At 38.0% G+C, this 25,832-nt stretch overlaps 3 protein-coding genes across 13 annotated transcripts in view; 2 read left to right on the forward strand and 1 right to left on the reverse strand.

The window, feature by feature from the left end:
* OTUD4 (OTU deubiquitinase 4) overlaps positions 1-6,497 on the forward strand; it is a 35,158-nt gene extending 28,661 nt beyond the window's left edge. For 5 of the 6 annotated variants that reach the window (XM_072862400.1, XM_072862403.1, XM_072862401.1 and 2 more), the window contains exons 20-22: positions 527-796; positions 1,525-1,565; positions 3,861-6,497. In XM_072862400.1, the coding sequence (XP_072718501.1) occupies positions 527-796; positions 1,525-1,565; positions 3,861-5,105 (1,556 nt within the window). In that variant the 3' untranslated portion in view covers positions 5,106-6,497. The remainder of the gene's footprint in view (positions 1-526; positions 797-1,524; positions 1,566-3,860) is intronic. The other variant, XM_072862402.1, reaches the window with a different exon arrangement.
* A 122-nt stretch (positions 6,498-6,619) lies between these two features.
* ABCE1 (ATP binding cassette subfamily E member 1) lies at positions 6,620-25,831 on the reverse strand. Of its 2 annotated transcripts, none has more exons than XM_072862408.1 (18): positions 25,812-25,831; positions 19,602-19,769; positions 19,207-19,292; positions 18,567-18,664; positions 18,057-18,174; positions 15,955-16,092; positions 15,731-15,800; positions 14,507-14,603; positions 13,448-13,537; positions 12,725-12,846; positions 11,821-12,042; positions 11,275-11,334; positions 11,132-11,190; positions 10,858-10,968; positions 10,620-10,762; positions 10,401-10,523; positions 9,159-9,270; positions 6,620-8,912 (listed from the first exon to the last, which is right to left on the reverse strand). In XM_072862408.1, exons 2-18 carry the CDS (start codon positions 19,702-19,704, stop codon positions 8,865-8,867), a joined length of 1,800 nt encoding a protein of 599 aa, XP_072718509.1. In that variant the 5' UTR covers positions 19,705-19,769; positions 25,812-25,831; the 3' UTR covers positions 6,620-8,864. The 2 variants fall into 2 exon arrangements, with proteins under 2 accessions (XP_072718509.1, XP_072718507.1); XM_072862406.1 differs by lacking the exon at positions 25,812-25,831 and adding an exon at positions 25,622-25,777.
* ANAPC10 (anaphase promoting complex subunit 10) overlaps positions 25,179-25,832 on the forward strand; it is a 38,992-nt gene continuing 38,338 nt past the window's right edge. For 2 of the 5 annotated variants that reach the window (XR_012042650.1, XM_072862414.1), the window contains exon 1: positions 25,179-25,439. Coding sequence is in view for 3 of the 5 variants with exons in the window: in XM_072862414.1 (XP_072718515.1) it covers positions 25,286-25,439 (154 nt within the window). In the remaining 2 variants the exon portion in view is untranslated. The remainder of the gene's footprint in view (positions 25,440-25,832) is intronic. The other 3 variants (XR_012042651.1, XM_072862413.1, XM_072862409.1) reach the window with 2 other exon arrangements.

Raw genomic sequence — 25,832 nt, forward strand, 5'->3', positions numbered from 1 at the left:
TAGATCAGGTGCTGTATTTTCTCTCCCACTGTTGTGTTTCTGTACAAAAACTAGCTTTCAAATCAGTATACTGTGTTCACATGATACAGTAATAATCCTGTCATATTTGACTGCATCTGTGACAGGAGATGCATAGCCCAGTTAATCTGAGCTCAGATTGAGAGTTGACCGTAAATGACTAGTCAGAATGAGAACTGCAGAGATTCACATATAAGTTCCAGTTTCCCCCCTTTTTCCCCCATCCTATTTCCTTCTGGTATTCATAACTTTAAAAATAAATACGGGAAGGGTTTAGCTGTTTCTGGAAGGCTTAACTGTTTCACTCTTTCTGAAAACTATTCTCTGCATTTAGCCAAATCTTTTGTTTGTAACTTCCTGGCTCAAGAATTTCCTCCTTATGTCTTCCTGAACACCTTTTTTCTTTTTTTTCCCCCCCTCCCCCTGAAACTTGCTTTCCCGTTGTCATTTTTTTTTGCAATTGTATATAGTTGAAAGAGAGAGAGATATATACGTGTTTTTCCCTTAGGTATTCCAGCCCAGATACCTGCTTCTTCATTGATGCCAGCCCCAGCAACGGGACCTGACTCTATTGTATCACAGGCTCAGGTAACATCTGCTCCAGTTGCTGGAGTTCCTGTGTCGCTACAAGCAGTTAACCAGCCTTTAATGCCTTTGCCTCAGACTCTGAATCCTTATCAGGATCCGCTATACCCTGGATTCCCTTTTAGTGAAAAGGGAGAAAGAGCTGTTGCACCCTCTTACTCCCTGTGCAATACTGGGGAAGACTTACCTAAAGGTGAGAAGCTAGAAGAAGGTCTGGATTTTGTACCATTTTTTCCTAATAGGTTTTCTTTTCTTAAAATGTAGATAAAGACAACTTATTTGGTCCTGTTGTTAGTCTGTGTCAAAAGATCTAATTGTTGTCATTCCATGATTTAAGGCGTGGGAGGGAATATTGAATAGAGTTGTAACTCTTCAGTTTGCATTGCTAACATTGCGATTATTTTAAGTGGTTACACCTGGAAATCTCATGATCATTTTGTGGTTCTTAGCTTGACCCACCATAACTGGAGGTTTTGTGAATGTAAAGGACTTTCTTTGGAGAACTGCTTCCTTTTACAGTAACAGGTTTTCTCTTGTAATCAAAAGCTTGGAAGTTGTTGAGCATCTCCTTACTGATCTGGGAAAGTAGAGGTTTTGGCATACTACAAATATGGAATATGCCCATAAAGAACATACCATGTCTGAGTGCAGGGTGCTGTTTGTTTACTGAACTGTTTCTTTAAAAACTAGAAGTTCAGTTCTACAAACTGTTAAAACTGAAATTTAAACTGCAGTTGTGTTCTAGATATCTTACTGTGGCAAAAAAAAACCCCAAAACCAAACCAAAGACATGTAAGCAGCAACTTAATACCATTGTTTCTCTACTGAAATGGAACTCTATGCAGGGACTAATTTTTGGATCAGATGAAGTGTAATATCTTAGGTCTTCATAGATCTTTCTCCGTTGTTTTTTTTTCCTAGATAAGAATATTCTTAGATTTTTCTTCAATCTTGGTGTGAAGGTAACTCTTCAAACTTCCTTATGTTTTTGTGTTTGTTATACCATAAAATTTGCTTGTATTTGGTATTACCTAGAGTGCAGAAGTCTGGTTGCTGCAGCTGTACACTTCAAGTTAATCTTTAAATTTGAAATCCTTTCTTATTTATTAACTGGGATCCCAACAGTGGTCCACATTCCTGTGCAAGTCAACAGAAATGAATTTTATCTCAACAGTGATAGTGAGAACTATTGGCTTCCAACTGTGGCTATACAGTCAACAGATTGTGCTTTACAAATTCACCAATGAATTTGTAGATTCACTCACTTCAAACTCACTCATTCTGAATTTGAAGATGCATTCTTTTGGAAGCAGTGTATAGTAACAGAGAAAAGGTCCTCCGACTTTGACCATGTCTGTGTACTGGCAAAGCCATTGCAGTACAAATACCTAGTATGTCTTTCCCTGTGGACACTCCCTTAAGTAACCTGCACGTCTGTCCTTTCTGCTTAGGTTAAGGACAACAGTATTACTTTTAACCTTCTAAGTAATTGTAATAGCGGTTGATGTGTATATGTGGTGCAAATCTGTGTGTGTGGTTGGGGAAGAGGCTCATCCAAAAAGGCAACATTTTCCATTTCTTGATAAGGACTAGTTGTTTGCTTAGTTTCTTCCTTCTGCACATAAAAATGTTCCTTTTTTTACCTTCTCTTACTCCTCCTGTCAGGCAAACTACTTTGGAAAATGTGCTGAGAGCTCTCAGGCTTATTCCACATGACTTCGGCCATAAGTAACGATTTTCTTTGGTGTCTTATGCATAGAAAGAGGGAATGTTCAGCACAACTTACAAAGTAAATTTAGATTTGATAACTGTGTGCCTAATACAAGTCTCTTTGCTTAATAGAAAATCCATAAGTCATTAGCAAGCATCACTGCAATACATTTAAACAGCGTTCGTTTCATAAGCCTACAAATATTTGGGACTGTCCTTATTGGTACTCTTATTATTTAGGAGATAGTCTGTCCTTTTGGTACTTCAGCACCATCTACTGGTCGAAGTACCATGTTCGAGTAGTTGTGCTCCTCAGCTGGTAGACCTGGGAACTCCTTTCCGCATTACCCTGTCCACTGCTTTGGTCCCAGATCCTGCCGTGCTGTTACGCGCACCCTTCCAGCCGCTCGTTCAGAGCGAACCGACTAGTTCCCGTTGAGAGGAGGTCTGGGTAGGCTTCTCAGGGTGCTTTGCTCCAGGGACTGTTTCTACAGATGGCACAGACAAGACTGTGCCAGGTTTTGGGCTCTGCCCTCTAACTATTCCATTGGTTTCTTAGACAGCCTTGTGCCTCTAGCAGCCTCCTGTGGTGTTCTGTATGGCCTGAAATAGATACGTTTGGCACACTGTATTATAAGAACATCCTACAGTGTTGCTCTTGGGCCAGTTGCTGGGTACCAGAGTACAAACACAAAGTCTCCGTTTATAAACTCTAACTCTGAGCAATGTAACCGTAAGCCGCTGCATGCTAGTTAGTTAATATGGAAGTAGAGGAAAGGGAAGGGGGTCGCTGCCAGAGGTGGATGACTTCAGTATTGTGAATGTAGCTCATGTCCACTAACAGCATGGAAGAGGTTGTTGCTGAAGATGGTGTGTCCCTGTTGTGTGACTCCCACTGGTAGCTGGCAAGTGTGTTGTATACTCTAATGAAACCTGTGCCCCTACTTTATGAAAGGGCTTCTAAGAAAGCTGATCTGTAGGTTGTGTGTATATATATGGATTTCGACCTTTATAAATTGTCCTTGGGGCAATGATCTGACTTTGGGTCTTGGTGTAGTTCATTGGGGTGGTTTTTTGTTTACTTTTTTGTTTTGCCTTTTTTTAAGTGAAAATATGGGCGTGGTATGACTTGTTGCTTTGATTGTTATCCCTTAGAGTTTTGAAAAGTGAGCTAGTAGGGCAAATTGCCCATTAAGAATTGTGATTCTGGAAAACCAATCTGGAATGTGTGTCTTCAAATGCATAACTAAAGCTTGACTTAATAGCATCATGTGTTTAAATTAACTATATAGAAATTGTTACCAAGTTTTCTTACTGGTCATAACTGTTGCCCATTGCAACTGCATTTGGAAGGAAAACAAAAAATGAGAACATCATCCTGGAGTCCTAGATATTTAGAATTGAGGGCAGTCACTGTAAATAAAATTCTTTACTTCCTGTAATTAACTGTTTCAAAATGGTAAATGAACTGGGTGCTGTTATGTCTGTCTGAACATTCAAAAGACCAAATACTTTTTTTCCCTTTTCCTCCCTCCCCCATCTTGCAGGCATACAGCTGTCCCATGTGGGCACCCCATTCTTACTTGTACCCCCTGCACCAGGCCTATTTAGCTGCTTGTAGAATGTACCCAAACGTGTCCCTCCCTGTGTATCCGCACAACCCCTGGTTCCAGGAGGCTCCGCCGACTCAGAATGAAAATGAAACTGCACGAACAAACAGGCACTTTCCTGTTCAGAGCGAGGCCAGATCCAATGGTCAAATTCCACAGGTTGACAGTAGATCTCCATCACTGCCTCTGATTATACCTACAGCTCAGGTGTCAGAAAGTCAAGGACAGGTCTGTATAGAACCGGAGAATCCAGCGCAAGGTCTTCATGCAAACTATGAGGAGTCCCTGAGAGGGAAAAATATGTTCCCACAGCCACCCTTTGGACACAATCACTTTCTAGGAGCTGTTCCAATAGCGCCTCCTTTCTTTCCTCACTTTTGGTATGGGTACCCAGTTCAGGGTTTCATTGAAAATTCAGTAGCAAGACCTAATGTTGTCATGTCACCTGAGGACAAAGAAGCAACAGCTAGCACCTCTGCGGACATGTATGTGGCTAAAGAATGCAGCCCCCCACTTCCTGTAGTAAACTGTGCAGAACAGCTTCAGAAGACTAACAGCAGCAATGGCTCGAACACCGTACCATTCCCTGTGGCTAGTGCAAGCAGTGAATGCAGTGCCCCAAAAGAAACTTCAGCTAGGGCACCTCAGTTGGAGCAAACTTGTCCTTCAGCTTCTCCTGCTAAGCAAAGAACAGCTGGGCAGCAAAATCGTTCTCCGCAAACACAGGGGACTGAGAGACAGACAGCAGTGCCCAACACTCCGCCGCTGTTGGCAGAACCACCGAAAAATGAACTGAAAAATAGCATTCCCAGTCGTAAGGAGAAGACTGATAAAGGTAGAGATTCCAAGGGTGCTGGTAATCTGCAGACAGAAAGCAGGGCACAGAGAACGAGGGAAGAGAGCTCTGAAGACGAGAGTGAAGTTTCTGATATGCTGAGAAGTGGTAGATCCAAGCAGTTTTATAACCAGACTTACGGAGGAGGCAGAAGGCCTAGACTTGAGTGGGGTTATTCCAGTCGGGGGGGATACCAGTTCCAAAGAAACGAGGAAGCCTGGAAAGGACCACCCAGCAGAAGCAGAGATGATGGCTACCAGTATCAGCGAAACTTTAGAGGGAGGCCATATAGGAATGACAGGAGAAGGGCAACACTGGGAGATAATCAGAGGGGGCATCAAGCATAGAATGAATGGGTAATTGGAAATTTAAAAATGCAAAAAGTAATTTGAAGTAGCAGTTTAAAATCTTAATCTTTCTTTTTAGTAAAGTTCAAGGATATGTTTAACTTTTGGTGAGTAAAAACTAGGAGGATGTGAACTCCTACCATACGGTTTTTTTGGTATTATAGAGTTTGTTTGGCTTAGCATTTTTTCAATGTCAAATTAGAAAAAAAAAAATATAGGTTTAGTGTTTGATAATTCTTTCCCCCCCCCCACAAAGGTTTGAGTTTTTGATAGAAGATGGATATGTACGTTTACTAGAGTGACAAATGATAGCATTTGACGTGATCTAGATTCTAAAATTGACAGTAACATTGCACCAAATATAAATGTATATTTTATCATACAATGCCTTAGTTCTGAACTGAGCTAAAGGAATTCTCAGCCTACTGCACTGTTGTCTTTGATATGCTTCCAACCCAAAGGCCTTTCATCTCAAAAAAAAAAAAAAAATCTGTCAAACTTGAATGTTTCTCTTCAGTGTGTTACACATGGCAGCCAGCTAACCCTGTGTCTTAGGTGTGTTGTATATAGTTCTTTTCATATTCATAGGGTATATTTTTGAATTTTAAAAAGCTTTTATTTGTTGAAATCAAAATCAAGACAAGCAGTCAAGAATAGCTGTGTAAGAATTGATAAGAATGGCTGTTTCCACCAAGAATTCTTAATGCTGGTGTGACTAGAGTGGTGCCTATGCCAACTGAATAATTACAAAGACAATAAAAATGTAGATGCTATGCATTTCCAAAATAATTCTGCATCTGTTATAATAGCAGAAGTTTTTTTAATGCCACTTTAACACTAATGCACTGACAAATCCTAGATATTCTGTGGGGAGAGATGCATAAAGTACGTGTTTTTTTAAGTTTGTACAATTGAGCTACTGTTCAGTATTCTTTTGTTGTTGCACTGTTGATGCAAATTTGTTTTGCATGTACAACTCCTTGCTGGAACTACTTTTAAAAGCAAGATGGAGAGTCTTGGTGTGCTCTGCTCTTCCCTACAATTCAGAAGAAAGTGGCTTCTGCCTTATATTTTTACACTGTGTCAGCGTTCTGATGCTGTTTCTTCTGACCCTGATAATGATCTCTGCAGTGTTCCTGTTGCCTTTGCAGTTTGGATGCAGCTGTCCAAACTCAGAGAGTGCAGTGTGCACAGTATTCACTCAGCTCTGTTGCTCTGTAAAATGAACTGTTGTGTATATTTTTATATCTCTGTATATACTAGTGTAGGTGATGGTACCCTTTCATTCATGTCTGAGACTGTACACCCTTGATCAGGAACCTTGAGTGATAGTTATGTGGTAAAGAATTCTTTTCAGATGCATGCCATGTATAAAACCCTACTTAAAATAAACATTTGTCTCTTCTCTTTCTTTCTAAATTATATTTACATATTTGAAACTGTTGCAGTGTCATTAAATGTATGGTTTTGTTCTGATAGAGCCACTTGTAGGCAGCAGCAGAACTATAAACAGTTAATACATAGGCAAGCTGCAAACTAAAAGCAGATGTAAACTGGTTTTCTACTTCTTATTCAAAATGGTAGTGGTAGGGGCTGTGCTGTGGGCTTTTTAAAAAATCTAAATACTTTTCCATTTAGAAATTTATTCAGGATTTTGAAAGAGGCAATCTTTGGTTTTTCAGGCTGAGAACTAAGCAAGCGCTGAGGCATTTAACAGTTGATGCCATTGTGGTCCCGTTTGCTACTTACAAAGACTTAAAAGGGGCTTCTTGTCATCTTTCCTGGGAGGTTCTAAAATGTAACTCCACTTGTAGCCCAGATCTGTCCAGCAGTCGCTGAAATAATCATTCAGTACTAGAGCAGGCATTTAATCATGAGCTTTGTTGCCAGAACAAAGGCAGTACACTTTCTACAGAAACTTACTGGTAAACAATGGAAAACATAGGCATGGCAGTAACTGGCAGGGCTGTGCTTTTAGAATTTACTTTTAAAAGCTGACTTAAAGCTGGGTCTGTGCCCTGCCTTGCTACTCTAGGACAGTTAAGGATGGAAATGTGGAGAATGCAGTATTTTCTCCACCTTCACTGTCATTAAGTATGGTTTCCTCTTATGGTTTTACTGAAAGACTTGTAGATTGATTGGCCAAACCCGCCAAGCCCTTTACCTGGGGCAAGATGTTTTAGGTTGCAGGATCCCACTGGTTAGGAGGGGACTATATGTAATATTTAGCATATAATGAACTGAGATATACAGCTTCAGACATCTTTACCTTACCCTAATTAGGACTGATTAACAGAAGATGCAGAACTCAAGTCCAAAGGGATTATGACTTAACTGTAAGTTTTAGTTAGCCTTTGGAAGTTTTTGTCTAAACACATGGTGGTGGTGGTGTAAGGCTGTATTAATTACCTGTAGTTCTTCACGGAGTACCTCTGCTGGCATAATATAGATGGATTTCTGTTGTCAGATGTAGTGACATAGAGTATATGTAACATCTGATACTGCCAAGGTTATAAAATATCCAAGTTACTAACACACATCACGGTTTGTCTTTCTTTTTTCTAAACCATTGCCTTCTCCTGTAACTTGTGAGACAAAACTGTAAATAAAAAACAAAGCCATGTCTTCTTTCTCATAATGTTTTTCATGTGCCAGTGAAGGCAGAACAGATAACTGTTGCATGGAAAATACCCTTCCTTACTTTTAAGATACATATATAGCTGAAAGTTATTTTTTACATGTTTGCAAAACTTACAGAAGTAAGTAGGAACTCTTAAATACAGGCACTTTTCCCTCTGTCTTCCTGAAGGACTGACCTTTATATAGAAATTGATTTTTGACAAGCCATTTTTTATTTACTTTCTTTTTTGTCTACAGTAAGGATCAAAGCTTTTGCTTTAGGCAAAAGTAATTTTTGCATCTTAACCTTGTAAAAACTTAATCTTTCTGTGGAAAGACAGCAGGTGCCAGCACTGACAGAGGAACGAGTTGGAAAAAACAGACATTAACCTTTCTTCACTATGTAGGTTTAAGTTACAGAAGGTTGAAAGGATTTTAGTATTTTCTTTAAGGCTTTAATTATTCTCCTGTAACTAGGTCTGAGAAGATGCACAGGGACAGATGAGTAAAAAAGGTGTAGATATCTTCCTTTATATTGTTTGTACTCCATCTTCTGTCCTTTTCTATAGCATAAGAAGGTGTGCGTGACATCATCATATAAATATACACACTTTTGAATTAGTAACTGAAGAATTTTTGCACTGTGTCACAGAAGAGCTGTAAGTTAGGAGGATATTTATTTATGAAACCCTCATCCAGAGAGATTCAACCTTTTTAAAATAGGAGTTCCTTCTGTAGCTTGACATTCTTGGTAAGCTTCCCTTTTACACAGAAAAGAGCTTCAAAGATTTTTTTAAAATGAGGAAGTGCAGCCAGTACTTGGTACATGAGTAGGATATACTGAATTGAAAACCTCCCTTAAATTGTGAAAAATCAGAAGACTCATTTGCACAATTTCAGGGTGGTCTATTTTGAAATTATTACACTGAAAATAGGGCTGTGTCACCAAAATATAGAAAGTGGCAGTTTTACTCAGACTAGGATTTACACTGCTACTGGTCTCAGATGTTACACGCAGCGAGATTTAAAGCTCCAAAAGATTAAGTGTTCTAAAACCTGATTGAGCCTTCTCATCCACAAATGTTTAGATTCCAATATGCATTTCTATGTGCCAGTTACGAAGATGCTCAGATTCAATATTTAGTCATCCAGGAAAAAGTAGTTTCCACTCTTCTTTTGTTCCACATCCTTGGGAAGAGAAAAAAGGTCAACGTTACTTGAAGTAGTCTTTGGCAGACTTGAACATAGCTGAAATAAAAGACACTTATCTAAACTCCTTTCTGCTTTCCTTATTACTCTTACTACTCGTTTCACGTGCTGTTTTCCAGCACAGCAAAACTACCAGGGTTAGCCTTCATTTTGTTCCTTACTTTAAAACCTAGCTTTATATTAAACAGTCATGGCTTCTTTACTGTAAAGGTGCTTCTCTCTTACCTTGATTGAATTGAGTTTGTTTATTCTTGGTCTGTAATTGTTGGGGTCTCTTCTAAAAGTGATTTCAAGTTGAGATAAAAACTTATTCATTCCAGCCAAAAGAGTCTGTGGACTGTTAAGAGAGAAGAACATTCCAGCTAAATTTTCTGAAGTTCTATACTATGCAGATTACAGGCAGCTTTGATCTCCATCCTGAGCTCATTCAGGGCTGGTAACACAAATGTGAGCTGTATTGGACATACCAGGATGTGCCACATTTTCAGTCAAATTGTCTTGGACAAGAAGTCATAACTACTACTCCCATCTTCCACCAGTGTCTCACAGCATGGCACTACAAGTCTTCAGACTGCTACCTTTACATTCTTTTTTACGCATGTGTGTGCACACGCTGGCACACATATGTATTTACAGTCAAAGAAAAAAAAAGCAGAGTTGCACTGTTACAAAGATCATAACATACGCTGATGCTGAGAAATGGTTATGAGATCATGATTTTTTTTAAATTCAAATATAACTGTGTTCTTAGAAAGAATACCAACAAAACCAGGGTAGTGGTGTGTTGTACACACAGTGGTAGCCCAATGTGTTTATTTCATCTGCCTTGCGTTAAGAACTTGGTAATTACGTTGTTGTAAAAGCCTGGTTTCTAATAAGGCTGCTCATCAAAAAGTCTCTGTAATTTACCTGAAATTATTTACAGGAACAAAAGTAGACATATCAAAAGGGACAGCTTTGAAAGAGTAAGACTCATAGATAGTGTACATTGTATGTTGCTGTCAAGACTTCCACTTCACAAGATTTGCATACAGGTACCTGCTCTCTTTTAAGACATCTGAAAGTTATTTTCATAAGCATAGTTTATAATTGGTCCTTTTTTCATGGACCTTACAATCCATGCCACTTATTTGTTCTCCTCTCATTGTAATTTAATTGGTGTGTAGTTGCTTAAGGCTAGTTTAAGCCAGGAGCTGTTCCAGTTTTTGAGGGCTTGGTTACATTCCCCAGCTATGCCCCAACATTGTGTCTAGGCAGCCTCTAAGAGTGGATCAACCCCACTTTCTTCTCCTTGCTTCAAAACAAAAGCCAGAACCCTCAGGACACTCTTGGACCACTTTAAATGCAGCTTAAATTTCCATAGGCAGGGATGCTTCACCTCCTTATTTTTGTTGATGCTTCTGATAAACAATTTATTTCTACGTTGTCCTCCTTTATCTTGGTTACTAATCCAAACAAGCCTCTTACCTGTTCGCAAGTGTGTTCTTGGAAGGAATACCATCAAAAACAATCACACGATCAGCAAGGTATGTAGCCATGATAAAATCATGTTCTACGACAAAAGCTGTTTTTTTAGCATGAAGAATGAAACTGAAACAGAAATTAAAAAAAAATAGAGCTGAATGTAAGCTTACTGTAAAACTACTGAAAATTTCAGTTATTTTTCCCCCATCATGCATACTTTACCGTTTAATGACTCTAGCCGCCATTAGACGTTGTTCAGAGTCCAAATATGCTGAAGGTTCGTCAATTAGGTAGACATCTGCAGGTTTACCAAGACAAAGAGCTAATGCAACGCGCTGCAACTCGCCACCAGACAGCGTCTGAACCTATTGGGGCAGGGGGAATAAGGCCATATTTAGTTCAGGTACAGGTAGAGAATTAAAGAAGAAAAGTGACGACTGTTGTCTCAGGCAATTGATACCTCCTGGTCAATGATGTTTTCTATTTGAAGAGGTTTCATTACATCAGTTACAAACTGGGGGTGTGTATAGGCATCTCTGATCTTCTCATGCAGCAGCTGACGGACACTTCCCTATTAGAATAAAAATGTTGCCACTCAGTTTTATGTACCATGCCACAAGAAAACAAGAAGAAACAGAATAGAGCTTTTTGTTCCAGGCATAAAGAAATTCTGTGTGCTACGAACATGCTTTTTGTAGCAAACACAATACTTAATAAATAAGGCTTAAACGTACTGTAGATTTAGGACTGATCTTCTGTGGTTTGTAGCTGACATTTAGAACTGGGACCTCACCTATAAAAAGATAAAGTTTATAATGAAAACAAGAGCCTTTCCAGTATCTTCAAAATAGGTTTCAACCAAGGTATTAAGTACTACCTCCTTCATCAGGCGTAAGTCTTCCTGCAAGCATTCGGATAAATGTAGTTTTGCCAGTTCCTAAAATAAAATTCAAGTTACATATTATTTCAGACTTTTTAGTAACTTAGGCCTCTAACAATTAAGTCACTGATAGAAAAAAATTAAAACTTAATAAAGAATACATTTTAAAATTAGATTACTTTGAGTATTCCTATATTCACTTCCAGCAAGCAGCACTTGCTATTACTTGCTTTTTCAAATGGAAGAGACATCTATAGCTGCAATAGTCTAAAGTTGTGGCTAAGCTCACCAGGTCAGTCATCATCCTGCCAATCTGTTCTTAAAATGGGGTAACAGACAAACACGATGGCATCGTTAACATTCAATAACTTCAAGTTCCCACTTTTTAGAGAGCAAGCTCATGGCGTGACATCTTCACAAGGAAACAAGCAGTTCAACCTGACTCGAACCCAGTAATTTTGAAGTCTGGCTTCCAGAGTGAAAAAGGGCTTTAGGAGCATATTTAGGGCTGTAAAAGAAGTTTCCAACAGGAATTGCACTTACCATTTTCCCCTAACATCACCATAATTTCAGAATCAGTGAATTCTCCAGCTACTATGGATAGTTCAAATTCTCCCATCTTTTTTTTCATTCCTGGATATTTGTACATACACATCTTTTTAACCTCTTCTTCATTAGCTGTCTCAGCCACTTTAAATACCAGAGATGCGTCTCGAAACCTTAGATTTTCTGTTGGAACATAGCCATCTAAGAAAATGTTTATGCCTATGAAGGGAGGAAAAAAGATCATTAAAAAAGGTCTGCAACAAAGCACGAGAAGATGAATTTCAATTCTTGGCTGTAAATCCCAGTCAGATAAGGAGAACACTGGATTTTAAATAACATGTTAAGAGGCAACAAAACCTCCTATTTGAAAGTGTGTACATTATGCAAATTGAATGAAGAAAGATCTTAGTAAAATTACAGAAAGGCTGTAGAAGCTCTTCCTGAAAACCTAGTATTAGTAATGTGTGTAGGGTTTAAAGACACTACTGCTGTTGGACCCATTCTCACAAAAACAGTTATTACTGAGTCTCAGTGCTACAAGTGTGGTCAATTCAGTTGAACACTACATACCTCTGTACTGTGCAAACTGTGTCCTGCCCTTTCTCTACTATTTATAGGGTCTTTTGTGTAACTCCACTGTTTACAAAACACCTGCAAGTATCAAAATTATGTCCATAGCAAAAGACAAAGGGCATTTCATAATTAAGACTTTTGGGTTGAGTTATAAATTTAGGATCATGTAAAACAGAAATTCTGCACAAAATAAAACAGCAGGTTTTTAGTTACTGAACTGCAACAGGAAGAAGACGTTCACATAATAGACATCTAGCATTTTGGTACTTTTTTTTCTTCCATAGAATTTTTTGGGTATGTTTAAAAAGAGTAATATGGCAAGACTTACCTTCTCTTACGCTGAAAGGCATAGTAACAACGCCGTAAGCGCTTGGCACACCATACAGGCAGCAGATAAAGTCAGAGAGATAATCTAACACACTTAGATCATGCTCTACAACAATAATGTACCTGAAAAACAGAGCCAGAGAGATGCTTTTATACATCAATACAAAACATTTCTTTCTTTCTTTCTTACTCTAGTCTTGCATAAGCAAAAGCTATCAACATGATTTTCATTTGATATGGTTTCTTAGCTTTATACTAAATAAGGACAGAGTTCAAATCTCTGATAAGCATTTTTTTAAACTGTCCAATAAACAGACATTGTGAATGACAAGTTGAAAGTCCATCTTCAGGGTAAACTGGCAGCTTCTTTATGTGCAGTAAGTGGAAGCATATTGATTGACTGGAGCAAAAAATACTTAGCACATTTTAAGAAAAAGAAAAACCTTTGTGAGAAGGGGATGGAACAGCAATATTCAGGTGAAAAATAACCTCCTATATTTTCACATCCTTATTACAAAATGCTGAAATCGTACAGAAACTATAGGAAATAAGTTTCCAAAATGCAAAGGAATAGGATATTAATGACTTAGAATATTTTAAACATCTATTAGTGTACCATACTGAGAAGTCAGCATTTCTAGGGGAGATGGACTGGATGTTTCTTCCCTCTGTAAACAGTCACCTATTATTACAGTCTAGCAAAACATTTAAAGTTTGTATTTACCTGTCAGGGTTTATTAGGGATCGAATAGTAATGGCAGCCTTCAAGCGCTGCTTGACATCTAGGTAGCTAGAAGGTTCATCAAACATGAAGCTAGCCCCAAAAGAAAGAATGAAGTCTTAGTGAATGCAAGCTTTCTACATATTCAAACCTAATACTAACATTTTAATAATTAAATACACTGAAATAAAAAATTATCATTCTTTATACTGAGAAAGAGAGACAAAAAGTGAGACTTATGTACTGATGCCTGCCTTGAATCTCTGATGACTGTCACGTGAAACTGTTAAATAGTTCAAGTTAAGTATTGCTTTGCCAAAAGCTCTGACAAAGTTATCAAATGTTACGAGAAATCAGCAATCAGTTAGGAATCCCATGCACTCAGTTCTGATTCAGCTTAAATTTAACATGAACTGAAAAGTGCAAAAATACTCTAGGAGACTGGAAGAAGGACACCTTCCAAAAGAGAAAAACAAAACAAACAAGGAAACCCACCAACCAAAAAAACCCCAGCCAAACAAAAAAACCACGACAACCCAAACAAACAAACAAAATTTTAAAAAAATCAAAACAAAACAAAAAACCCCCAAACTCTGTAACTCTTCTGATCTTGCTTTCTTGGTTCCAAGGAGTCAGGAAACAGCATAGACTAGACAGTAATTTCCTGGTTGCAAGACAGGAGAAGAGGGACACAAGTTCCCGGAGGTGCGGAAGCATCTGTCCATTTCTTATTCAGAGAGGCTAAGTGAAGTACGCTGTCAGACACGACACATTTATGTGGGATTAGGGAAAGCTTATGAAGCTGTGATGCTGAAATTTAACACTGGCCTCTGAAATTAGCTATTTCCAGTCAGATGAACTAAAGTTTAAAAACCCCAGAGATTATATATGGAGTAACTATGGATCTTGGCTGCTGACTTGGTAAAAACAAATTTTTTTGGAAAATCCTTTTGTTTAAATATTTCAAACAGAAGTATTATTTCTAACAATAAATGTAAATTAGAGGACCATATTCTGAGACATTGTTAGAAGCAATGTGTAACAGAAGTAAATTAAACATACATATCAGCCTTCTGAATGCAAACAACTGCACAAGCAAATCTCTGAAGTTCTCCTCCTGAAAGGTCCTCAACATTTCTTTCTTTCAGATGGGTTAAGTCTGCAAATAAGTGGTTAATTTTAGATATGTTATAACCAACACAACAATTCATATTTTTATTACCTACAGAAACATGTATAACCACAGCAGACATCCTACACAGAGGAAAAAACAGAAAGAAGTAAAATAAGTGTTCAGTTTATATAGAAGCATCATAATGCTATTTGTAAGTCACAGCAAGTCACGGCTTCTCTGCAGCATTAGCTGATTAATTTGTATGGCTGCTTCTTATCATGCAGAAGGATTAAATTTCTATTTGTTTTTCCACCATATATTTGGTAAAGATTTCTGGCCCTAAAAAGAAACTATACCAGTTTTAAAACTGTTTCTTGTTAGACCTGGCTGAAGAGTTCTGATTTTCAGGAAAATCCAGTCCCCCAAACATTACAGCAAATGGGTGAAGCCAGTATTTTCTCATCAGCTTTATGAATAGGAAATTTCACAAGTATACTGTTTCACTAAGTTAAGTGGGACTCAAAGACCACGCTCTTCATGGCACAATGCAGCCCCACCTTTACCACCCAGATCTACCAAAAAGAATGCTGTTGTTAATTTAGCAACACCTAAACTAACACCTAAATTTAATAACAAATGAATTCAAAACACCTAGAAAAAATTACCAGGGCTGGACTATGCACATGTTCTTCTTATTAATTGCATTATTCTCAGAAGTCAGCATTACTCCCATTATAATTAGCTATATACAGAGTTTGGGGTGGGGGAGGTTTTTTGTACTTGGATAGCATTTTCTACATGCAATGGTTCTCACGAGAAGGAATGCTAAGATTTTGCCAGAGTTGTAAGCAAGCAAGAGCTGCAGATGGTAACTGGAATTTTTCCAGATTTAAAAATAAACACTTTCTACCATGAAACAGAAACTGCATTAGATTCTGCTAACTAGTATGTATCAATTAGTTTGCCTTTGCCACTAGAAAGTATTATTTGCATTGGTTCAGATAAGCTTACAGCAACACCTAGGCTTTAAACTAAAGCATCTTTACTTTTTTCTCTTTTTTTTTTTTAATTGGTATAATTTAAATCTACTAGCACATTAGCAGTAACTTTATTTTTTCAGTAAATATGAATTTCTCAAGTGCTTTGAAGTTTGACTTTCCAAAATTACTTACCAAGCTGCTGACATACAACAGTTTGTGTCTTAGTTTCATCCTTCCTATCCAGAATTGATCCCACCGTTCCCTGCATGATAAGTAATAAAAAACCCCCACAACATTATTTCAACATTAAAAATTTCAGACAGTACTGGATTTTTGACATTGAATTATGCTGCTAAATAAAATCTTTAAACACAAGAGAAGCTCCCAGCTTTGTATTAGCTCATGAAATTTCTCACCTTTGCAGCTTTAGGGATCTGGTCCACGTACTGAGGTTTAATGATAGCTTTCAGGTCATCTTCCAGGATCTTGGTAAAATAATTTTGTAATTCAGATCCTCGGAAATAAGTCAAAATTTCTTGCCAGTCAGGTGGATCCTGTGACAGAATTAGAGCCTGTGTTTACTTATACCTTTCTAAAAACATCATTAAAAAATATGTAATTTTAAAATTCTAATCAATACAGCAAATAGAATATGCTTGCAAGATCAAAAAAAAAAAAGCCTGGATAAAAGCTAGTTACCAAACTGTTATGTTGCCTCTGCAAAGTTTCCATTAAAAAAAAATAGAAAAATTATAAAATTGCAAAATGGAGGGCGGAAGTTCAGATTTTTTTTTCCAGGTGTCACTAGCCCTTTCAAGAAAAAGCATTTTAAATTTGCACCTAGGACATCCAAAACCGTCCTTAGACAGTTAAGAAGCTACGAGTGAAATTACTTCATGGGGAAAATGATAGCGTGGATTAGTGTAACTGCACTTATTAACTATCTGATCCAGCTAATCCAAAGGAAAAGGGCTGGACTGATAAAATCAACTTGCTCAAAAGATGCAATAGAATTTGGTCATTTTCTCTGCTTCTAGCAAACATTTCCAAGGAAACAGAAGGAGAAGACAAAGGAAAAATGACAAAAAGAAAAAAAAAGGAACTGTTCAGACCAATCACCCAGGAAAAAGTCCCAACTTGTACAGTTTCATTTTGCACAGCGTACTACTCTGAATGGTGCCAAGTAAATTATTTTGATGGTAAACAGTACGGAAACAGAGCGACACAGCCATATTTCCAAACCAAGCAAATACATAGAGGAAATGCTTCATAAGTTTTAGAGCAGAAGCAACATGGAAGATTCAATTCATACCACTTGTTTCTGTGGTCATAATGATTTGGCTCTTCACAGGGAAGTCTGATTTTGCAACCATGGTAATTCAATTAAGTACACATTCAGAAAGTCAAAAGTTTTGCTATTTCTGCAATACTACCACCTGAAACAAGAAGTCCACAAAATAATATAAACCAAACTTGAAAGAGAATGGAAAATGTAGCTGGGAAATGATTATTTCTTTGCAGTTTTAAGTGACAGCCATGAAATGATTACATTACTCTTTCAGGTAAAGAAACTGATGAAGAAAGTTTGAACGCACTTGTTCATACAAGTCCTTCTTGAAGGACAAAAGTAAGCACCAGAATTCAATTGTCATCAAGTAATTTGAAGGTGAGAAGGTGATAACGGAAATACTGTCTGATAAGAAGAGTCACAATAGTTATTAGTTATGTCTTTTCTCTAATAATATTCACTTTGGAGTAGTGCTAGGTAAACAAACCCCTGTAAATTATTTTGCTTGCTGGCTGCACAGTTTGACTTAGTGAAAATACATAGGAAAATGGATTATGATCTCCCATGAAGACCAGCAGATTACAAGTTGTTCTATGTCTGGTTCTCAAAAAATACTATCAAAATGTCTATCTAACAACATGAAGAAACTAAGGATTTTCAGAACTCAGTATTAGTGTACAGTGGGAAATATCTTCAAAAACAACTTATCATAACAACATATTTTACATGTTTATCTGCAAAAGAATCAAAGACAAAAAAGCCTAAGAAATCACAAGGATACATAGTAAGCGCTCATGGACAGTAGAGCTGTTCAGATAAAAACAATGCTGAACTTAAAAAAAGAAACTCCAAAACTTGAGTGACCTAAATCACTTGATGGGGAACAGGTGAATTGTGCAGGGAAAAAAAGCTGACATTTTTGAAGACTGGTATTAAAAAATCCCTTAAGTGTGACTTAAAGACAGAAACCTACCTCTGATACTTATCTTTAGTGAGTTACAATTATAATTAATATCCTTATCTTTCTTGAAAGATATACAGAATTTGCAAAAAAGCCTTTGTTAACAACATCCTTCTACTATTGTTTCTGTGCAGAGTAGGTCACTGGCTGTTAATAGGGAAAGCGCCAGCGTCCTCACAAATTCTATCGCGTTCACAGAAAGTGATTCAGTGAAAAAATATAACCACAGCTGTCTATAATACCAAGTCTATTTTATTGCTGATACATACGTCATATTTTCCAAGGTTTGGCTTCTGTTTTCCTGCTAAAATTTTCAAGGCAGTTGATTTTCCAATACCATTGGTTCCAACCAATCCCAGTACTTCACCTGGACGAGGGATAGGCAACCTGTACACAGCATCGATAACTTTGGATTATATTAATGCCATCAGACACCAACATTTGGTGATAAAGTAAATGTAAACAACCCGTTTCCAGAATTCCTGATTATTTCAGCCTTCTTTGTTAAATTGCCAATATGTAATTCAAATTAAATCAATATTCCTTAAAAATATCATAAGAAAGATTTAAGAGCAGTCTGTTCTTTAAACAGGCACTCTGTAAAATGAGCACTGAAATTTTATTTCATTATAATACTTTTTAATAAGAAAAAAGTAATTATGATTCAAAAAGGAAGCTACTGAGGTAATAACCAAGAACACCTTGATGCGCGTTATGTTTAGACTATCAAAAACTTGAATTTTTTTGTCTCTTTTACATTGATTTGAAAAATAAAATACCTGTGAAGCTTGAAGGCATTGGCACAATATCTATGCGTTGTTTCTTTCTCCAGGTTGCTAGGTAAGTTAACAATTGACAAGGCTCCAAAAGGACATTTCTGTAATTGAAATAAATTTAGATTACTAGTGCACACAAACAATTTATTAACAAAATGCTATGTTCTGTATTGCACCCAGCTGTGCATTTAAATATTTTAAAAAGAACTTTTACCAAATTGCTTCACTTTCATTTACATAGTCAACTTTCCAAGGAAGTTACGTACCACATTTTTCAAATTAAATAGTTAGCAATTCAGACTGTCAGTCTACAATACAAATAAGGCACGCTGCATATATTCCCTAGCTCTTTTACAAAAAACATCTTTCTACTGCTAGGTGTCTATAGCCACAAACAAACAAACAAACCCAAACAAAATCAAATAAAAACAAAGCCACAAACAAAAAGTTACAGCCCACACCCTGCAACTCAACCAGTTCAGTAAACTGACACAGTACTTAACTTTCTATAAACAGTAACAGCTAACAAGGTCTGATTATTCAGGGAAACAAAATTGCTTTTTGAAGTTACAGTATGCATTACTAAATATAATAGCATAATAAGGAAATTTTATCACTTTAAATAAAGCAGCCTAACTCTTACCTTGATGCAAATACCACAACCAATACAAAGTGTTTCTGAGATCCATGCTATTTTGCTCTGTGATGTGACTTCTATGCAAAGTTTTCCTGGTGAAAAAGAATTATATTAACTCAAGAAAGTTTCTGATCAATCAGAATTCTTGCCAGTACTACTAAATTCCACGGAGGAACATGTAACCGATTAACATTCACTGAAGCTTCAGATCATCTGAAGACCTGAAAAGTGGCATTATTAACTATGAATTGTTCATGCTTTCAGTGATACTTCTAAAGGCTTTATGAAATGAAGCATGAATGATAAAAACCTAGCAATTATGAAAAACTAGTTCCTTCTAGTAGAACATTATTTAAAAGTTCTCCAATTTCTTAAATACTTTGTTAAATTACATCTCTTACCCATTCGAACCACAGGACAACTCTTCTTGCATTCCTGACGGCATTTCTTTGGCTTACACTTGTCATGGTTGACAATAGCAATTCTTGTTAATTTGTCTGCCATAATGCACAATTTAGGGTTAAACACATACACCAATTATGAGGAGGAGTAGTGGGAGTCTTCCAGATCTTAAGGAAAAAAAAAAAAAAGAAAAAAAAAATCCTAAAGAGAACATAATTACTCACAGCACAGAGAAGAACACACGTATCTGAAGTCATTACTAACAGAGTTCGGAGATGAAAAAAGCAAAATTATTTGATTTTTTCCTCTTTTAAGAAAGATGACAAACAGGGCAAAGTCTCAGATACAAGTAATAATGTATCTAATAATGCACATCTGTAACTGATGTGCAAATAACTGCACAAATCTTTCACATCAGCTTTCCATTCCATTACTATTTCTCCACTGTAAAATAAAACTGTGATTATATCTGAGAATGTATTTGTTTCCAAGAAAAGCATGTCATAGTAAGAACAGAAGAATCTATACTGCTGCAAATTTCAGTTTCACAAGCTGCCTTGTGTAAAGTAGCCTTTTTCATGCTACAGTGTCTGGTAAAGTCAAATTATGACTACAACTATTACTCCAAGAATCTGATCATAATATTCATTTTGCAAACGGTATGCCAATATTCTGTATTAAATGATTAAAATACTGTAAAATGTACAAGTTTTCAAAGTGAAAATTTGTAGTTGCATATAGAAAAGTAATCCAGGCAATGTGAACAGACATACATTATGCTGTTTGATTCTTTTATCTTGAGTTTCATTAGTATTTTAATAACTTCACTTACATTCCACATTTCCTACTATGGTATCAATGACTATAATATATTCCCATAAAAATAAGCAAGATTCTTTATAAAATTACTGTTAGAGAAGAAAGGTCTTGGAGTACTAGACGATTAAATATTCCTGAAATCACAAATAAATGTACTCAAAGAAGTGAAATTACTACTTGTATTCCTCTACTGTCTCTTCCCTTGCTTAGATATTTGTAATGCACATTGACAAGCACTGGATTGTACTGGGAATTTATGTCAACAATTGTAGCAGAAGGGAGGGAAGGACAAAGAATTTTAAATTTAAGTCTTGATAGATAAAAAAAGGTGGATTATATTTTAAAGTGCATTTATATTTCCTTTACCATATTCACACATAGTACTGAGAATAAGAATAATAATGACTTTTATCTTCCTATGAGCAACACACACCTAAGGACAACTCCCTCCACTCGCTCCTGCTACAGAACAACAAAGACAACTGAATTACCAGGCCCTCGGAAGTTTACAAGATATTACAGATGACAAACAGTTTTTTTTTTTTAAGGTCTAAAGAAAGACCACAAATATAACGTACAACGCACAACACACTTCCCATTCAACACCACTAAATAAAGTGATGGCAGCCCTATAGATGATGCCAATGCAAAATCATTTCAATTCAACGCAATATGTATCACTAGTTCGAAGACATAACTGAGAAGGAGTCTTGAAATACTTCAGGTTTCCACACAGTCCTCACATGCACTTCCTTCCAAGAAAAGGATTCCAACATTTCTTATTAAAGAAAGTATTTTCTGTTGGATGTCCAGTTCATCTTTGCTCCACCAAACAAAAGTATCCTACAGTGGTTTAGAGACTATTTACTACATACAGCTATTATATGAAGAAAGGCTGTGACTTTCAATCTGCTGAAAGAAGCAAGAATAAAATAGGTGTATGGCATGTTTATCACATTAAACTCCATCCTTCCCTAAACCCACCTGTGAACTTTAGTTAGAAGGAATCCTACAGATACTACTCTAATATGAAAGAAAGGAAGAGACTGGCATCTAACAGGGAGCAAAGGTCAGAAATGAAGATGTTATTGTATCTTTAAATCCATTATTACCATAGTTATGAATATTTTAAGTGGTTCCTTTTAAAAGTGGTAGTCTTAGTCTTCTTTTCCATTTCAAATGTATTTTTACATTAATGTCCAAATATATTCTTCATCAGATATAAATGAATGTAATTATTAGTCATGCTGCCAATGTTACTGTGGCAGTTTCTACTTTTAATATTTCTTTTTTTTTTTTCTTTAATCTTTTAACATTTCCTAAGCCAAAAAGTCCTAATAACATAGCTGATGTTTTCAAATAAATGACTGAATATTTTAAAAAAATTTAAAAAGTGATTTTACAGTTCTGTATTGTCAGACCAGATTGACAAAGTAGGGCTGAACATTGCAATTACATCCACAGACCAGGCCAACAGGCATGGAATAATGGGTTTCCAATTCTCACCTTAATACATTTTTCTTACATAGAAAACAAGAAACTGAAAGTCTTATTCTTAAATCAGGTAATTTTCTAGGAGACAGGTACTAGATTTTGTCAGTGCTTCAAATAAAGATACATTCTTTGGGAATATATCCCAGTGCTTTTCATAAAAGTGCTGTAGTTTGCAGCGCATAGAGTATTTGGGGTGAATCACTCACTCTTCGGCTTCCCAAGGGAAGCGCCTAATCTGGGTCAGCCCTTTTTCCAACAATGCCTGTGTAGCTGAGTACCCATATCAGACCACACTGTCTATTGTCTGGGCAGGGCTCTCCCCGCTAGTTATCTTAGCTCTAACTAGCATGTAAACTATTTCTATGGGTTACAAAAGACAAAAGCTGCCGCACTTGAGGAGCTTGCCTCCCCTATCCAACCTCCCAAACCTCTGTTCGAGGTTACTGCCTGAGCAGTACAGATAGCAGACCAGACAAACTCTCCCCTCAGCCACCCACCCTTCCAGTCTGGTGTTTAGCTTAAAGCACCAAAGCAGGAGAATGGGGTGGGGGTTGCTCTAAAAGACCAAGTCAAATATGGCTTGAAACAATTAGTTTTAGCCACCTACACCAGCAAGCTTTCCACCCAGTCTTGGTGGGATAATCAGACTAAAGTTTACACTACTACCCATTGCTGAATCAGACCATGGTTGGTAAGTAATAAAACAGCCTAAGATTTTTTTTTTCTTCTTCTTCTTCTAACTTTCTTATATGGGAAAATGCCTATCTGTGGTAAAGAGTTTTGAAGGGGCCACAGGAGTAAGTACACCAAGCATTTATAAAGTACTTGGTGGGGGGGAATAGAACTAATGAACTGGCATGGAGACATACACGCATGCCTCCCTGCTCCCATCTACATGATGGAAGTGTCAGTTTATCCAAAACTCTCCAGTGGTCTTAAACCATTTTCAGAAAAAAATATTTGTGACTTCTGTCACTTCTGCAATATTTCCAGGACTGTCCTGATGTCTACAATGATAAATGTCCACAAGAGAAAAAACAAACCAACCATCCAACCAAACCTACTACTACTACTAATTGCTACTTAGAACTGACAGTTTAGAGCAAATTAAACAACACTGTCCAAACCCAGGCTGGACTCAAGTTACAAATTTATAAGCAGTTACTTTGGTGGCATTTAACTTAACATACCAAATAGGATCATCTGATTTCAAGGTGCAAACAGCAGAACTCTCAATACACTGAACACAGGTCAGCAACACATACAATATGCATATACTACAATACAGCATACCAGTAATTGTCAAGTACAGTCAGCAGTTTAAGGGCAGGAGAAACTGGTATTCAGAAGCATTTAAGTTCATGTCTGTATTTCTCCTTTCCAAAACAAGAAGAACAGAACAAAAGTCAAAGTATGAAAATATTCATTTGTTACTCACTACAAGAGTAAAGCACTATTTTGAATTAGTGACTTCTGATGGAGCGACAACAGAAAATCTTTCCAGAATGATGGACTGATGACACAGGTGAAAGAGTGAACGAAAGAATAACAACTGCTAGGAAAAAAAAAAAAAGTTCTAAAAACCTTGACAGTATCATTTATTGAAGCCAAAAGCTGTCCAGTAAGTCCAATTGTGACACTTAACAATAAAACATGTCTAAAAATAAGACACAAAACATGTTATCACAGGCATTTTAAGTCAGCATTCTGGGGCTCTCTGACACAGCTGCTGCTCTCTCTGACACATCAGAAGAAATTGAAAAAAAAAAAAAAAGAGGCATGTAAGCAGACCTGGCTACCTGTCACAAAAGCCAACAGTAATGTACAATCTGTACAACAAATGCAATGTACTTGCATTAAGAATATTTCTTTCTTTCACAGGCATTAGAGTTCTATTAGAATTTGCTAAGTCAAGTCAATTATAACCAAGAAGGATTTGTAATTGCATTGAATTATTCAGACTTAAATAAAAAAAACATTTAAAAAAACCCCTAAATGAAGACTGAAGCATAACCAGAGACAATTCAATTAAATGATGCAAAGGCAAGATCTGTGTTCAGAATTGAGCTATACTTTAGTTACTTTGCAGAAAAACAGTTAACATTTTACTAAATTACATTGCATCAGACCTCAAAGAGAAATGCTGTGGAAAGAAGTGTGGATGAGCAGCATTTGCACTCTCCTCTAAAACTAATCAACCTCAAGAATTATCTGTCAATCCATTGCTAATGGACTACATACAGTCACTCCATAACAAGAACAAGAAAGTTAAGAACTAGAATACCCAAAGAAAATTTAAATGAAAGACTAAGAACAGATTTTCAAACTGCATATGGGAGCTCACTACATTTCTAAGTGCCAAAGCAGAAATAATAGTAAATGCTACAAGAACAAAGAACTAGACTATGCTTAAGGTTTTGACGTTTGTTCTAGAAACTGAGACAACGTACAAAAAGAAGTTTAAACAAGCCTCAAATCTCTCTACTGTATTTAACTCACATTACTCATAAGGCATGACATGAATATGAAAATAAATACAATGTTAACATGAAAAGCATATGGCCAAATATACTGACGCAGCATAACGAGTGGGTGTGTTTAGCTGGTGCTGAACAGTATTAATTATCACTCAATCTTTAATATTTTCTTTTAACATGAAGTGAAATGCGTGAGAATAAACCCTTAAATTAGCGATCTCCCACATGAAAACTACAGAAGTATTTCACGACCACTTGTTTAGGACTAGATTTGAGGAAACCATAGCAGAGAAACTTAAATTAGGACTTGAAAACTGTCACAGAAACTTGCCGGGGAAATAACTAAGTGCATTCCAGAGAGGAAACACTACCACGGTCCTAGAGAAAAGCCCTGCCGAGTTTTTATTTTGTTATTACACATACCTTGTAAAAAACAGCCTTACCCTATTACCTCATCAAACCTGCAAGAAGTCTTGATGTCCTCACCACACAAGCACACCCGTGGATACTAACTTTCCCCAAAATAAGGAGAAACATGGCTTTTTCCTCCAGAAAAGGAAGTCCCTGCTTTCACAGGAAAAAAGTGCCGGCTCTCCCTTCCCCGGACCCCGGCCACCACAACGCGAGGAGCCCGCGCAGGGTCTCCACACGAAAGCGATTCCTGCGGCTGAACCCAGCAGCAGAAGGAAACGTTTTCTCTTCACCCCGCTGCTGCTGCACGGCACAGGGCGGCTGACAAAAACGCAAAGCACTGGAAGATGACGTACAGCTCGCCAGAGACGACGGAATGCATGTGCGGACAGTGCCAGCCAGGGAAGGGACGGCCTCCCACCCCACACAGGCCGATCTTTCTGCCCGAGCCGTGCCCACGCCGGGAGTGAGTCCCCGGTTCAATGCAGCATGCGGCCCGGCTCCCTTTGGGCCAGGGGGACAACGACTTCAGCGCGGCTCGGCACTGCCGCGCAGCCGGCCCACCTGCCGGGCCAGGCCGGGAGCAGCCGGCCCTGAGGCCCGGGCGAGGAGCGGTCGGCCGGCCCCGCTCCCGTGGTAGGTAGCCCCGGCGCCGCATGAGGAGGCCGCCTCCCGGGTCGAGCCCAGCGGCGGGGGCAGGGCCGGCAGCACGGGAAGCCGGCGGCGGCTGCCAGCAGGGGGAAGGGGCCCCTTCCCTACCTCCCCCGCCGTGCGAGAACCCCGGTACCCCCTCACCCGCCCCGTCGGAGGCCGCTTACCGAGAGATGGGGAAGAGAGCGAGGCGCCCCCGCTCCCCGGCCGGGCCGCAGCGGGGAACCACGTCCCCTGTCCCGCGGGCCGGCACGCAACGTGCTCCCGCCGCCGCCACCCGGCCAAGATGGCCGCCGCCCCCCCAGGGAGGAGCCTGGGCGCGCACCATAGAGAAGAGGGGAAGGAAGGGAGGCTCACCATAGAGAAAACCGAGAGAGA

This window comes from Ciconia boyciana, chromosome 5 (genome assembly GCF_034638445.1).
Source record: "Ciconia boyciana chromosome 5, ASM3463844v1, whole genome shotgun sequence".
In the NCBI taxonomy this organism is placed as follows: domain Eukaryota; kingdom Metazoa; phylum Chordata; class Aves; order Ciconiiformes; family Ciconiidae; genus Ciconia; species Ciconia boyciana.